General features: G+C 36.1%; 1 protein-coding gene across 1 annotated transcript in view; it reads right to left on the bottom strand.

The window, feature by feature from the left end:
- LOC149788585 (store-operated calcium entry regulator STIMATE-like) overlaps window positions 1-16255 on the bottom strand; it is a 60524-nt gene that overhangs the window by 12252 nt on the left and 32017 nt on the right. Inside the window, exon 6 of the mRNA XM_089974640.1 lies at window positions 5051-5134. Within this exon, the coding sequence (XP_089830766.1) occupies window positions 5051-5134 (84 nt within the window). The remainder of the gene's footprint in view (window positions 1-5050; window positions 5135-16255) is intronic.

Here is a 16255-nt window from a genome sequence, read left to right as displayed (position 1 = left end):
AACCTATATTTATCAGTAGTGATGAAACCTGGATGTCAGCTTCTGTGTAGAGGAAAGCGAATGAACTGCAGCATCTTCTGGACATGCATGTGTTTGAAACAGGTGCTTTCAATTCCGCACTAAAGAGTCAGGTGCTAATTTTAGTAATGAGTGTTCCAAATTCAAAACGGTTAAAGGACTGAAATTCCATTAATAAAACAATGTCTCTATTTTTTTTTCACTTACAACTAGGATAAGCTCTCAAAAGATTCTTTTTCCTAAAATATAGCTTACATTATTAACCAATCCTGGCCAGCCAAACCCATATATACTCTATTTTATGTTCACCAGTTTTCAGGCTGGTTCCTATTTTTCCATATAATTAGTACTGTGTCCTACAATTTACTTACATTAAATGGCTTTGGAACTAAAATAAAGTTTCAGAAGTCATCTTTCAAATAAAAGGAAATTTTCTGGAAAATGCATTTTTCTGAAATTACTTACCTCATGACACTGACATTAGACATTACCTTCTGTTACCTCCAGAATCAAGTCCTCCCTCAAAGATGAAAAAAAAAAACGTCTTTTCAGCTAGATACGATATAAACAAAGGGGAGTAACTCTTGCAGATTACATCCCTTTATGCCTACCATGTGGCCACCCATCTCCCATGTGTTATTAGTTTAAACTTGAGTGACACAATTAAAAGCATGCTTGCTTTTGCAGAGAATAGTGGGAGTAAATGATAAGAATGTGATTGGGCAAGTATTTTTTGGGAAAAACAAAATATACAATAAAATTTCCTTTTCTCTGCTAAATACTTGACCATATTAACAGTAGGTAAGAGGAGGAAATGCTAAAGCAACAACTTCTACCAACGTCATCCTGCAGGAACCTCATTACTGCTCTAATAAAAGGATCAACTTTTCCTATGTGAGACAAGTACAACAAAAGATTAAGTCTTTATGCGTTTGCAAAGGAGATTCCTTTGGGATTCGGCACCTGGTTATTGTCTTAGATTTAAAAGTTTCCCAGGCAATTCTAGCAACAAGTTGCAAGGCAATGCCTGGGACTAAAGTTGTGCTGTCATGAATGGGGCATGGTAACTGTCCATGCAGCTACCAGTGGCCAAACAAGATTAGCTCTTTTCTTTTTGAGGCCAAATCGTGTAAATAAAAGTAGGAGAAAGTAGACTCAGCATGCCAGACAACTGACTCCTTATATATTCAAAGGTCAGGGTCATGGAAATTGCTAATAATTTGTTTGCCAAAATCTTCATAAGGACTCCTTGATCCAGTGACAACTTCAAGTATGCCAATTTAATTAATGTCCTTTTGCCAAGCAGCTGGTGCATGTGGGGTTTTGTCTTACTTTCCAGCCTTCTGCAGTGACAAGAGCCTCTGGTGACCTCTGCAGATATTTTCCATGCACTTCAGATAGAATCTGAGATAATAAAAAAACGATCCTTGTTTGATAACTGCTTCAGTGAGGTGGAAGACAGGTATATGTTTATGTGGTATTGGGTACACAAATGAAGATATTTCCAAGCCATAATGCAAAGATCAAGTGATTTTGTCACCCCTGATTTAGGAGGTAGTTCACCACAACTGAGCTGTCTGACATTATCCGGATAGTCTTGCTTGAATGCATTCTGCCCATGTATATGAGACACTGAGAATGGCCTTCAATGTTTAAAAAGTTGATGTAAAGTGCCTCCTCATGTCATGTCCACTGGCTGATGACTGTCACAGAGGCCAGTACCAAGTGTGTACATTAACCTGACAAGTTGCTGACTGTCAGAGGCCAGTACCAAGTGTGTACACTAACCTGACAAGCTGATGTCACAGAGGCCAGTACCAAGGGTGTACACTAACCTGACAAGCTGCTGACTGTCAGAGGCCAATACCAAGTGTGTACACTAACCTGACAAGCTGCAGTCACAGAGGCCAGTACCAAGTGTGTACACTAACCTGACAAACTGCTGACTGTCACAGAGGCCAGTACCAAGTGTGTACACTAACCTGACAAACTAGCATATGTGCTGATTCTGATTTCCTAATGTGGGGCTTCCAAATGGTATTCTTGTTGCAAGCTCATCTCCATCTTGCCAATGATGCAGTAAGTGTTTGATTTCAATACAGTGATGATCTAAATGACCTGCCAGAAGAGTCAACTACGGAGTCTGCATATAAAGACGAACAAGATACAAGAGATTGACTGCTGCATTTAGGCAGATGAGTTGCTGTAACACATGAACAATACTGTCAATACATCTGGGAGTCAAGGTCAATAGGAGTAAAGATCTCAATACTAATATGAATAAAGTGTTGAGAAGGAACAAAGGCCAACTTCTCAACACTTTATTTGTATTAGTATTGAGATTTTTGGTCCATGTACACTGCTGTTGCTGGGAGGAAGACATTCTGTAGTGGGAGATAATGCAGTCCAATGTTTTGAGGAAGATCCAAGGGATGAAACTGAGGCCAAATGAAAGCATGATCAAAGTAGTCTGGCACCCACATGAGAGCTGACAGCAGGCAGGAGGAACTAGTCATTAATTAATTTGAAGTCAAGGGGAAGAAAACTGTGCCCACCTAGGCAAGTAAGGAATATTTAGCAATCTGTAACTCCCTTGGACATTGAAGACTGCAACTGTTTGTTGAGTAGTTGCTCCGTGATTGTACCTTCCCTGATAAGCCGTGATAGAGTTGTGAGAGAATGGGGACAATATATAAAGTTAAAGGGGCAGCACCTGTTCCACCAGTTTCCTGACCTCCTCAATCTGACCATCAAACAGGAGTGTGGAATCAAATGGAAGTGAATGTTGGCTCAGTGAATGAAGGGGCTTGAGAAGAAGAGCACAGGTGTACATCTCTGCTTACCAAGTCCAGATTACAGGATGTTATAGCATTTTAGATTACAGGAGGTCATTATGGCATTTTCAATGTGTGGGGATCTGCCCCTTTTAAAACCTCCGCAATGTAAATAACTGTAGCCACTTCTGGCCTTTTCTGCTTATCAAAAATTACTAAAGCTTGATCAAGAAGTTTCTATGACATTCCTCATTAGCGTGGATGTAGTATTACTAGTATATCCACTTGTTAGAAAAGTGGAGAGGACATATTAACTGCAGTTGGGTCCTTATCCAAACTTTGTACCTCATATTGGTAAACATCTGTACCAGTATGGTGAAAATGCAACAACCGACTAACTGAGAAAAAGGCCCTGGAATTACCTGGATCACAAATTCTCTCCAAGAGATGCTGGTAATTTGTGCAATTTTCAAAGACTGAATAAAAATTCAAACAGATGGATTATCATTTTCATTATCATCTGTGTCCACTGAGGCTTGACCTTATAGGAGATATTAACTGCTGGAGGATAAGGACATATCATAGGTGACAAGGTTCTGTAAATCTCCTCAAATGCCACCTGAAACTAAATTTCTCTCCAAAGCTGGATCAAAATGGTCTGGTAAATCAGTATCTATATCCTCATCTACAGGGTGAATGTCCTTATCTTGTGCACTTTGCACCCATGGAAACATCATGCCACAAGGAAATAATGAAGCATAGTCATTACTATTGTGTAGTCACGATTCTGCAAGTTGGGTATCATAGAAAAGTCGACCATGTCACATATAGCAAAGAACATGTTCCAGTAACGGAATGTTTGTCTGGAACAGTCAGCTGGGCAGGACCAGAAAGATGGTGGGATGTTCAAAATATGCTGGTTCACCGTATACAGGTAGCGTTTATATAACTGGTGCACTTATTGGCCAGCTAGACATGGTGGCTTGCTTGTTACTGGAAACTGTCACCATAGGATATTTTTATTGAGGAAATGTATACCATTCTGATACAGATTTAGATTGAATAACAAATTTTGGAACAGTTGGATTCATTGATGGAGTACACTGACTGATGTATGACTTGCTGGTGAGACAAGCCATCAAAGTTGGTAAATAATCACATACACCTGATTCCTTGATGCATGCTTGGGAACAGATAAGGACTAATGCCAACTAGGATTTATAACTGTCCTTGACTCATATAATTCATTTGTCGGCTTTCTCAGAGACAAGGTATTCAAAATCATTTGTATCATATGTAATTCCAAAAGATCTGTATTGGAACTGCCTGATGTGGTTCCAACCAGATCTTTAGTAATGGTAACCATTGGAACCATCTTTGGTATCTTCATAGGGGGCAGGAGCTGCAACTCTATGTACCCAAAAGAACTCATCATAGATTCAAAACTAGGATGTGTACTAACAATGAAGAACATGCATATTTATCACACTCTCTACAATGATGTATCAAAATACTGGACCAAACATCATCATCCCACAGTGCACACATACCACATATGTACATTTCATGCATTCCAGGCATGTTTTGTGGTTTTGCAACTGAGTGACATGTCTGCAATGAAAATGAGAAAAGAGAAAAGAAAACAAAGAAGTCAATATCACAATACAGAAACTGTTTATAGTGGAGCTCATATTTACCAAGACAGCTAAAATATTGACTTAAATAATGGAACAAAACAGTATAGTTTTTAATATGTTAATGATAAATATCACATGTACAATAACGAACAGTACAAATATCACATGCATAATAATTAAAAGCACATAATGTAAAATTACAATAAATTCACCATTAACACAAAAACATTTATTAATTCATAAGATCTGTTATGAATGGCTACCAAGCATGAGGGGAGGTCATATGTAAGAGTTAATCCCTTTCTTGTATATCATATAGATGTTAGCATTTTTCATAGTCTTTCAAGGAGGGCTGGATTCCAGAGGCAGCAGAAAATAATTCTTACTGTTAATATGATCTGGAAATGTATTTTGATGGAGAAATAGAATCACTAAAATGTATTCATAATTCTTGTCACATTAGCTAGTAGTAGATTTATAAACAATACTATTATATTATTTACTGAACACCAATATGAAAACAACATTTAAAAGCATTACAAGCATTAAGACCATCTCAAAGTCTGGCTGCATAATGACTATCACTATCACATTCGTTCTACAATAATAACTAGCACTCACATTTACAACTAGTGGCACTATAAACATGACTATCACCAGTTCCAACTTTGGATCCTTCACTGGGGCCATAATGAATTTCCTTACCTGCAATAGATAAAGATATACACTTATTTTCACATATATTCCCTGTTCCAATCTTTGAATAAAAAAACATACATTGCATGTAGTCGCTTTTCCAATCTTTGAATAATAAACATACATTTCAAGTAGTCACCATTCCAATCTTTGAATAATAAAAATACATTGCATGTAGACCTCTTTCCAATATTTGAATAACAAAATACATTACATTTAGTCCCCTTTCCAATCTTTGAATAACAAAATACATTGCATGTAATCCCCTTTCCAATATTTGAATAATAAAAATACATTGCATGTAGTCCCCTTTCCAATATTTGAATAACAAAATACATTACATTTAGTCCCCTTTCCAATCTTTGAATAACAAAATACATTGCATGTAATCCCCTTTCCAATATTTGAATAATAAAAATACATTGCATGTAGTCCCCTTTCCAATCTTTGAATAACAAAATACATTACATTTAGTCCCCTTTCCAATCTTTGAATAATAAAATACATTGCATTTAGTCCCCTTTCCAATATTTGAATAATAAAAATACATTGCATGTAATCCCCTTTCCAATATTTGAATAATAAAAATACATTGCATGTAGTCCCCTTTCCAATATTTGAATAACAAAATACATTACATTTAGTCCCCTTTCCAATCTTTGAATAACAAAATACATTGCATGTAATCCCCTTTCCAATATTTGAATAATAAAAATACATTGCATGTAGTCCCCTTTCCAATATTTGAATAACAAAATACATTACATTTAGTCCCCTTTCCAATCTTTGAATAACAAAATACATTGCATGTAATCCCCTTTCCAATATTTGAATAATAAAAATACATTGCACGTAGTCCCCTTTCCAATCTTTGAATAACAAAATACATTACATTTAGTCCCCTTTCCAATCTTTGAATAACAAAATACATTGCATGTAATCCCCTTTCCAATATTTGAATAATAAAAATACATTGCATTTAGTCCCCTTTCCAATATTTGAATAATAAAAATACATTTTATGAAGTCCCTATTCCAATCTTTGAATAATAAGAATACATTGCATTTAGTCCCCTTTCCAATCTTTGAATAACAAAATACATTGCATTTAGTCCCCTTTCCAATCTTTGAATAACAAAATACATTGCATGTAGTCCCCTTTCCAATATTTGAATAATAAAAATACATTTTATGAAGTCCCTATTCCAATCTTTGAATAATAAGAATACACTGCATTTAGTCCCCTTTCCAATCTTTGAATAACAAAATACATTGCATTTAGTCCCCTTTCCGATCTTTGAATAACAAAATACATTGCATGTAGTCCCCTTTCCAATATTTGAATAATAAAAATACATTTTATGAAGTCCCTATTCCAATCTTTGAATAATAAGAATACATTGCATTTAGTCCCCTTTCCAATCTTTGAATAACAAAATACATTGCATTTAGTCCCCTTTCCAATCTTTGAATAACAAAATACATTGCATGTAGTCTCCTTTCCAATATCTGAATAATAAAAATACATTTCATGAAGTCCCTATTCCAATCATTGAATAATAAAAATACACTGCATTTAGTTCTCTTTCCAATCTTTGAATAATAAAAGTATATTGCATGTAGTCCCTTTTCCAATCTCTGAATAATAAAAATAAATTGCATGTAGTCCCCATTCCAATCTTTGAATAATAAAAACACATGTCATGTAGTCCCTTTCCAATTTTTGAATAATAAAAATATATTTCATGTAGTCCACTTTCCAATCTTTGAATAATAAAAATCAATTGCATGTAGTCTCCTTTCCAATCTTTTAATAATCAAAATACATTGCAAGTAGTCCCCTTTCCAATCTTTGAATAATAAAAATACATTGCATGTAGTCCCCTTTCCAATCTTTGAATAATAAAAATACATTGCATGTAGTCCCCATTCCAATCTTTGAATAATAAAAATACATTGCATGTAGTCCCCTTTCCAATCTTTGAATAATAAAAATACATTGCATGTAGTCCCCATTCCAATCTTTGAATAATAAAAATACATTGCATGTAGTCCCCGTTCCAATCTTTGAATAATAAAAATACATTTCATGTAGTCCCCATTCCAATCTTTGAATAATAAAAATACATTTCATGTAGTCCTCATTCCAATCTTTGAATAATAAAAATACATTGCATGTAGTCCCCATTCCAATCTTTGAATAATAAAAATACATTGCATGTAGTCCCCATTCCAATCTTTGAATAATAAAAATAACTGCATGTAATCCCCATTCCAATCTTTGAATAATATAAATACATTTCATGTAGTCCCCATTCCAATCTTTGAATAATAAAAATACATTGCATGTAGTCCCCTTTCCAATCTTTGAATAATAAAAAAGCATTGCATGTAGTCCTTGTTCCAATCTTTGAATAATAAAAATAACTGCATGTAATCCCCATTCCAATCTTTGAATAATATAAATACATTTCATGTAGTCCCCATTCCAATCTTTGAATAATAAAAATACATTGCATGTAGTCCCCTTTCCAATCTTTGAATAATAAAAAAGCATTGCATGTAGTCCTTGTTCCAATCTTTGAATAATAAAAATACATATATCAACACTATTTTAATGTACGAAAACTACATTTTACACTATACGAGTCAAACAAGTATGGAGAAAAGACTTTTGTCATCAAAATGGCCATACTAAATAGCAGTCAGCATCTTTTTCACTTAGGACCAATTAGAATACTCATTCTATGATATGATCTTACCGCAGGTTATTAAGAAACCAATTAATTGGAATTACTATATTAAGATTAATAAGATAATCACCACATTAAATGTCAGCTTGTCATCATTTTAATTTAGGATTATATTTTGCAAAGAGATTAAGATCAGATTAAGTAAAACTATAAAATACAAGTGAGAATGATAGCAGCAGGGAAGTCGTACAGACCAGGTGGCTCAGATAAATTTAACCCTCCCACCAAACATTTCTCCGTAGAAGCCTCAGAAAGCAGAAATAAACCCTCCTACGCAAATTAATCCGCAAAATTTCAACCCAAAGTGCATTTTTAGGCATAAAAAAAAACAGCAATTTTTGGGGGGGGGTATTGTAAAATTTGTTTGTACCATAATGAATTATGGTGGGTTGCGGATACTAATTTTATTTCACAATAAAACAATATAGTTGAAAATAAGATGAGTCGAAAAGTTAGCACAGTTGGAGAGCCTCAATCTGCTAGATTAGCGCGAGATCAATTAGCGGCATTAAAGAAGCTAATTCCGACAAAACGATTATTTAAGAGAAATGTTCGTGGTTACGAAGATATGCAACATGGAATTTCAGAAACTTCGGCAAAATGGTTGAAGCCAGTGACCGGAACAATTGAGCAGGTTGTATATGGCGACGAAAAAGATCCAGATGCTAGAAAACGTGGAATCTTTCCTATGTTGAAAGGTATTGAGGATCAATCACGAACATTACCCGAGCGATTAGCAATAGCAGCAGCGGCGCAACAACTTGCAATTGCTGATGGAGGAAAACCTGGAGGTGGAAAACCGGGAGGAAGAAAAATCTCAATGATAAAAGGGAAGTTTAATATCGATAATTTAAGAGAAAATTTCACCGATGAGGGATGGGAAATAATATCGCAGCCCCTCTCGACATTGTATAATATAGATGAGATTGGCCAATTTGCGGAGGAATATTTTAGTAGTCGAACTGAATTTTTGACTGCAGTGGGGAAAAAAAGATATGCAACTCGCGATAGTTGGTATGATATGGTATATAAAATTTACACACAAACAACATCAATAAGTAAGACAGCGGATCCGCGTTACAGAAGGTTTTTAGAAACGGCAAGAGATACACAAAGATATAATAAGCAAGAGGCGGAAGAAAGAAAACAACTGGAGAAAGAAAGAAAACAACAGGAAAAAGAAGAAAGAAAACAACTGGAAAAAGAAAGAAAACAACAGGAGAAGAAGGAAAAAACTAAAAAACGAGGGAGAAAAGAAACATCACAGGAAGATATTCAACCACAGGAGCCAATATTTCAACCAGAGGAATTAGGAGCTAGACCAAAAGAAAGAACTCCACCTCAGAAAAAGGAAAGAAAACCAAAAAAGAAAAAAGATCAGAGTGATGAACCGATAATTGTACCCAAATATAAATCATCACCGGCTAGTAGTGTGTTTAAAATTGATCCTAGTGTAACAGCGGATAATTATTTGAATACAAACAGGTTGTATTTACTTGGCAACTATGATTCAGTAGTTCAAATGGCTGCGGATGATTCTACGGAAAATAAAAGATTCTTTTTGCGAAAAGAAATTGATGTTGATAAAGTTAACACACTTGATTGGTATGCGATGATGTATTTTGGTAGTTTAGGAAAACCAGTAAGATATTCTGATGAAGATTTTGGGAAATTTTCATTGGATGTTGGTAATTACAGAATAAAGTTATCAGAGGGAAAAGCAAGAGCATCAACTTTAATAACACCTAAAAAAGATAGTCCTGAAAAGTTTAGTCCTAAAAAATTTTATAATCCCACAGAGGAACTTATTTCTAAATTAACATACCCCCCGCGTGTAAAATCACTTGAAGAAGTTTCTATTTTACAACCATATGCTCCTCTTGAAAAGGCTGCTATAAGCCCATATCTCACTATAAGGGAAAAATATCCTAAACAAGATAGTCCTATAGGGGATTCGCCACCGAATTCATCGTCAGGGACATCTTCATCGCCGTCAGACGAAATATTTTACTCAACGCCATTGGAATCTCCAGAAACAAAAAAAACAGGAAGCGGATATTCAGTTTGTCCCGATAGTGTTGTCAACGATGTATCTCGCCTCGAAGTATTAATCGGAGGAAAGCGAGCAGGAAATAATTCTCGTGAGATAGTCAACGAAGCATCAGATATTTGTCAGCGATTATTCCGTGGTGGTATCATCGATTCTCACATTTACAAGGAGTTTGTCGATGAACTCATCGATTAAATCAATACAATTGAAATAACATGATTATTCATAAACATCAACGCAGACCTAATCAGGTCCGCATAGTAAACTCTCGATTGCCAGTATACAAATATATTCACGGTAATGGATTCGGCGATATCGTTGGAAGTCTTGTCACGCGAGTAATACCTAAAATTGGACCAATGGTAAAACAACTAGGATTGAAAGCGATAGGAAAGATAGGTGAGACTGCTGTTTCTGGTATCGGTAATTTGGCCAGTAAAGGCTTCAACGCTATCAAAGATAAAATATTAAGTTTAGTACGTAAAAAGCAACCTGTTAAATTACCCATTACCAGAGAAATGCCACCTGAAGTCAGTAAGGCCATAAATGATGCGGCAAATAAAAAAATAAATGATCTAGCACAGGAAGCTGCTATAACAAATCTAGTGCAGGAAGTTGCTAATATAAATCCAGCACAGAATGTTACTAATACAAATTTAGCAAATACAAGTTTTGTTTCAGGTGATGGTCTTCGTTTTAGACGATATTATTAATAATAAATGTTCGCACAAGTGTCAAATGAAGTATTTGACATGGATGAACCAGTAGGTAGGGATACATCAGTGCGAGATTTCCAGTATTTCTCGTACGATACAGTTGAGCCCGATTCAAGAAATCGAAAGGAAATACAAGTCCACGATACAACAAGATATTTTCTTCCATCTGAGGCGTATATCGAATTTGTTGGGAGAATTGTAAAAACCGACGATACCAACTTTGCGGCGGCTTATAAGATAGGATTTGTTAACAATGGTATCATGGCATTATTCAAGAACGCCACTTACATGATCGATGGAAAAGAGATTGAGTCAATCACGAATAATGTTGATATAGCAACGACGATCATAGGACTAGCAAGATACTCTGATGATTTTACCAGGTCAGCCGGTCCTAGTATGATGTTCGCCAAGGATAACTCTGATCATCCTGATAGTTACCCGTATAATAAAGTACGACCGCACGAACATACTGCCGCTGCCAATATTGCTGATGTCGAACCTGTGGTGTTGGGACCTAATGACAATTACAACCTTGGATTTTACACACGAAATAAAATGTTAGTTGGGGGTGATCGAAGATTTTCCTGTGCAATTCCGTTATCTCATATTTTTGGATTTTGCAGACATTTTAGAAAAGTTATTTACGGAGCGAAGCATACGATATCTTTCGTTCGAGACGCCGATGATAATAGAGCCATCTGGCGAGAAGCTGGTCCAGATGCTGGCAAAGTTGTCCTTGAAAAAATTACCTTGTGGATGCCAGCAATAACACCGTCGATGATTATAGAAGAAAAATTATTGTCATTTATGAATCAAGGTGGAAAATCCGTTATGTCCTGGCTAACAACTATGACTGACTCCTACGATATTAATATGAACGGAATATTTACCTGGCGAATTGCTTCACAACAAGGTTCTTCCGCACCAAGACATATCTTTGTTGCTCTCCAAAACATAAATAAATACGATCAATTACACAGTCACATGATATTTGATAAATTCGAGGCAACAAATGTTTCGTTGAGAATAAATGGCCAACAGGAGCCATCCGAAGAAATAGCTATCAATTTTGAAAATTATTCCACGGCACGCGCGTATCATCGATTGTTAAGTTTCATGGGCCGCGATCAAAATATTGATACCGGATTGCAAATATCACAACTAGATTTTAATACACTCTATCCTATCTATTACTTTTCCCTGGAACATCTCGATTTAGTAAAGCAGTCGGTTGTCGATATTCATTTCAAAGCCAGAATTAACACAGGAGGACCGGCAAGAGCAATCGCGGTTATTCTCAGCGATAGAACAATGATCCTAGAAGGTATTAGTGGAAGAATGAGAGTCATCGATGCACCCGTAGAGAACATGTAACAAAATTCTAAATTTAGATTAAGTGATTATTAATATGCCATACGATCACGTCAGCGTAACTCTGACCCCCGGTCAGGTGAAAAAACTTCATGCAGCAACAACAGCGCGACGAGGTTTAAGTTTAACCTTAAAAAGTAATCAACTTCACGGTGGACCTAACAAACTATCGTTAACTAAAAATCAACACGGACATTTCACCAGAGCCAGATCAGCAAATACTGGTATTCGCTTGAATCTCTCGATAGGTGCAATCAGAGATATGATCAAAGTAGGTGGTATTTTTCCATTGGCTGCGCTTATACCCGCGTTAATAGCAGGTGGAAAAGCATTAGGATTGGGCGCACTTGGAGGGATAGGTTCCGCAATAGGAAGTAAAATCGTTGGAAGAGGATATCGCAAAAAAAAGGGAGGATTTCTCTTCCCCTCTCTTCTCGCAAAATTATTGCAGCCGCAACAAGGATCAGGCCTTTACCTAAGACGACCCCCGTACGGATCCGGTCTAAGTCGAGCCTACCAGCCTCAAATTTAGATTTAATAAGTGAAGCAAAAAAAAAGAAAATAAAATTTTTCAGAGGCGTATTTATGCGAGATCAACTACCAGATAAACCAAATCTCACCGAGACAGGAATAATAAATCTTGATAAAAATTCCGGCCCTGGCACTCACTGGGTTGCGTATGCGATTAATCCTCGCGAAGTTATTTACTTCGACTCATACGGATTAGCACCGCCAAATGAATTTATCAAATACGTGTCAAAACTAAAACTTCCGGTTTGGTATTCAACACTTCCAACACAAACATTAGCGGATCCACCAATATGCGGCCCGGAGTCAATTAATGTCCTTGATGCAATTTCAAAATCATCTCGTCCTTTTCGCAAAATTTTATTTGAATATACCGTAGATAAATATCATGGTTGACATTTACGGTAGATCTCTCTTCAGAAAAGAAAAAAAAGATGCAGTCGACATCGATACATCAAAGTTTGCAACCAAGAGCGATATTAACAATCTTTTATCGTTGTCAGAAGTTGATCCTGGTGAAGTTGCTGTATTTCAAAATACAGAAGGGCGATTACAAACTAGTAACGTTAAAATAACTGACATAATCAAGCGAGACGAATACCGCGATCACATTAGTCAATTTACTCGCCAATCGGAGATGGTATTAAAATCTATTGCTGATATCGCCGATATTATAGCAAAGTTACCCCTGAAGGCCGATAAAGCATTACACGACGATCTTCAAGATAGAATGACAAAAAGACTTAACAGGCTAAATAACGACCTTAAAAAACTTGACGATGTTTTAGATAAATTTAGCAAAAAATTTGACGAGAATATAAAAACATCCAGTGATACTTCCTCCGCCGCAAACGAACTAGCAAATAAGAAAGCCGATCAAGCATCACATGACGATCTTAGCGAGAAAATAAAAAAAATCAACGAGGAAATTACTAGTATTCTTGCCGAAATTAACGAAGTAAATATCTCGATGAGTCAGAAAATCGATAAAACATCAATCGACGATCTCAACAAAAAAATAAAAAAAATCAACGAGGAAATTACTAGTATTCTTGCCGAAATTAACGAAGTAAATATCTCGATGGGTCAGAAACCATCGATCGACGATCTCAACAAAAAAATCAACGAGGAAATTATTAAACTCGGTAATGTTGTTGTTCCTGAATTTACCAAGGGGATTAACGTGATGCAAGGACAAATAAAATCCATCAACGATGAAATTAACGTGGTACGTGAATTAGCGCGTCAAAAGTTAGATACATCAACGTACGACGAAAAAATTCGAGATTTAAACACAAAACTTCTCGCTACAATAGCAAAGATTGACCAATCCGACGATAAAACTGGTCACGCCACTGACGTAAAGCAATTAGGTAGGGAAATTATCGAAACAACCACAAAAATTAACAATATCAACACAAAAATATCGTCAATGAACCTTGAAAGATTATCGCGAATTTCGATACCAAAAAAAGTAGAAATAAAAAATGTTACCTGTAGTGTGCCATTTGTGGTAAATACACATAAAGGTATATGGACACCTGGGGTTGACCCATTTTTCCTTCAAGCGCCAATTACGGGTATTTATCGAATATATATTATCTCCAGGATAAAATTCAATGCAAAAACCCGTAATGCAAATTTCATTGAATATTATCCCGGTTTTATTATTGCACCCTTAGATGAAGGGCAAATATTTTATACCGAACTAGTACCACCAGATAGAACCATAACAACCCAAATTCATTTTTTTGTAGTTTTCGAATATTTATCCGAAACACCACCAGAATTATATAGAGAATTATTTATATATGAACGCATCGGATTATCGATATAATCTTGCGCGATCATGGCAGGATTCGTTACGAAAACAACTTGACGATTATCAAATAAAAATAAATAAATACCAGCGCAAATTAGTTATCATTGACGTTGCAGTGTACGCGGTATCGGCCGTGGTCGCTGGTGCAGGAATAATATTATCCGCGGTAACAATGATAGCGCCAATTGCAGCAACAATAATAATATCGTCAACAACAGCAATCGCTGGTGTTTTAAATATAATTGCGAAGAAAATATCCTCGTGCACGAGTGAAAAGTTATCTTCGTACAAAAGTAAACTAACTAAGGTAAATGACGCATACTCGAAATTATCATCGATGATTTCTGAGAGTCTCAACGACGGTGTTATATCCGATCTAGAATTTTCTTCAATGATTAGTATTTACTCGGAGATTGAACAAATGAATATTAATAATGTCCGAGCTAGCCCAGATCGTGACAAACACGACACCGCCGACAACAACGTTAATATCGCTAAGTTCAACGAAACCCGAGTTTAGTATTAATTTCTCAACACCAATTAGCGTTAATGAAATTGCATTAACACAATTGCGCGTCTACAATAGCTGGCCTAATGTTAGATCAAAATCATTCGGTAATTTGATGCCAAATAATTCACTTGTTTTTGCAAATAAAAATAAACCCGATGGAACACCGGATTGGATCGTTGTTGGTATACCAACCGGTAGTTACGAAATTGATCAGCTGAATAATGAGTTTACCACTAGAATATCAAATTTAACCGGCGATGCTACTCCGGGAATAAAGATATCTTCACATGATCCAACACTATCGTCAATGATAGAAGTGAAATCACCGTACGTGGTAGATATTTACCAATCATCGATCAGGAATATATTAGGTTGGCCCGAGGTCGCACCTCTGATAAAACCAAAGAAATCGGATGTTATTATTCCAGGTTGGTATGATGAAACCCTTCCAGAACTACCGGAACCAAAAAAGGAAGATTTTACAACCGACGAAGGATGGTATGGAGATATCAAACACAAACCCTTGATCCACAGCGCCATCAATCTCATGAATAACCACAAATTTAACCTGGTAATGTTCGCTTTCACTTTTATTAACGAAAGAATTCTCTCATGGTTGCCTCTTCCTAAAATCCCCCCAGATGTGAAAATCTTCGACGCTACCCACATTAACAGGATAATAGCCCCCATAGACGGTATCTTGGTAAGAAGAACACTAGACGAGTTTATTCAAGAACACGAATTACAATTAAATTTATTGCGAGGATCATTTCATGAATGCATCCTAAATAAATCTGGTTCATGTAGCGAAATTATAAAACACGTGAAGATTTTAAATCAGCTTGCGAATGATATTGAATATTATCATGATATGTTTATTCGGGCGATAGTCGACGATATATCAATTGCCGACTATGTTCTTCCTATTAGCAAATTCGAGTTGATCAAGAACTCGGGTGAAAAACAAAAATTCATGAGAGTATTTGAATTAACCGAGGAAACACTGCCAAAATTTAAATTTCCTAATTCTGATTTTGATGCGATGAGAAAATCCGTCACTGATACCATCGATGATTTATTTCCGAAATTACATGCCTCATGGACCAAAAAAGTACATTCAGAATTGATTCTTAAACACAATAACGATCCTGACAAAGGTGGACGACATATATCGCCGGGTATCGTTAATATAACGGATGTTATCGCGATTTATCTTCACGCGGATGTTGTCGAGGGTAGTTACAACGTGGATTCGTCAGAGTCAAATCAAGCTCATCAGGGTTTTATATTGTATTCATTTTCACCTAGCGCATCTCCTGGTTATTTGATAATCAAGGAACCAATGAATCCGTTTTACCTGCGATGTCATAATCGATT

This window comes from Sinohyriopsis cumingii, chromosome 11 (genome assembly GCF_028554795.1).
Source record: "Sinohyriopsis cumingii isolate HCF-2022 chromosome 11, ASM2855479v2, whole genome shotgun sequence".
Classification (NCBI taxonomy): domain Eukaryota; kingdom Metazoa; phylum Mollusca; class Bivalvia; order Unionida; family Unionidae; genus Sinohyriopsis; species Sinohyriopsis cumingii.
Note: the sequence above shows the minus strand (reverse complement) of the source record. Positions and strands in the feature narration are given on the sequence as shown.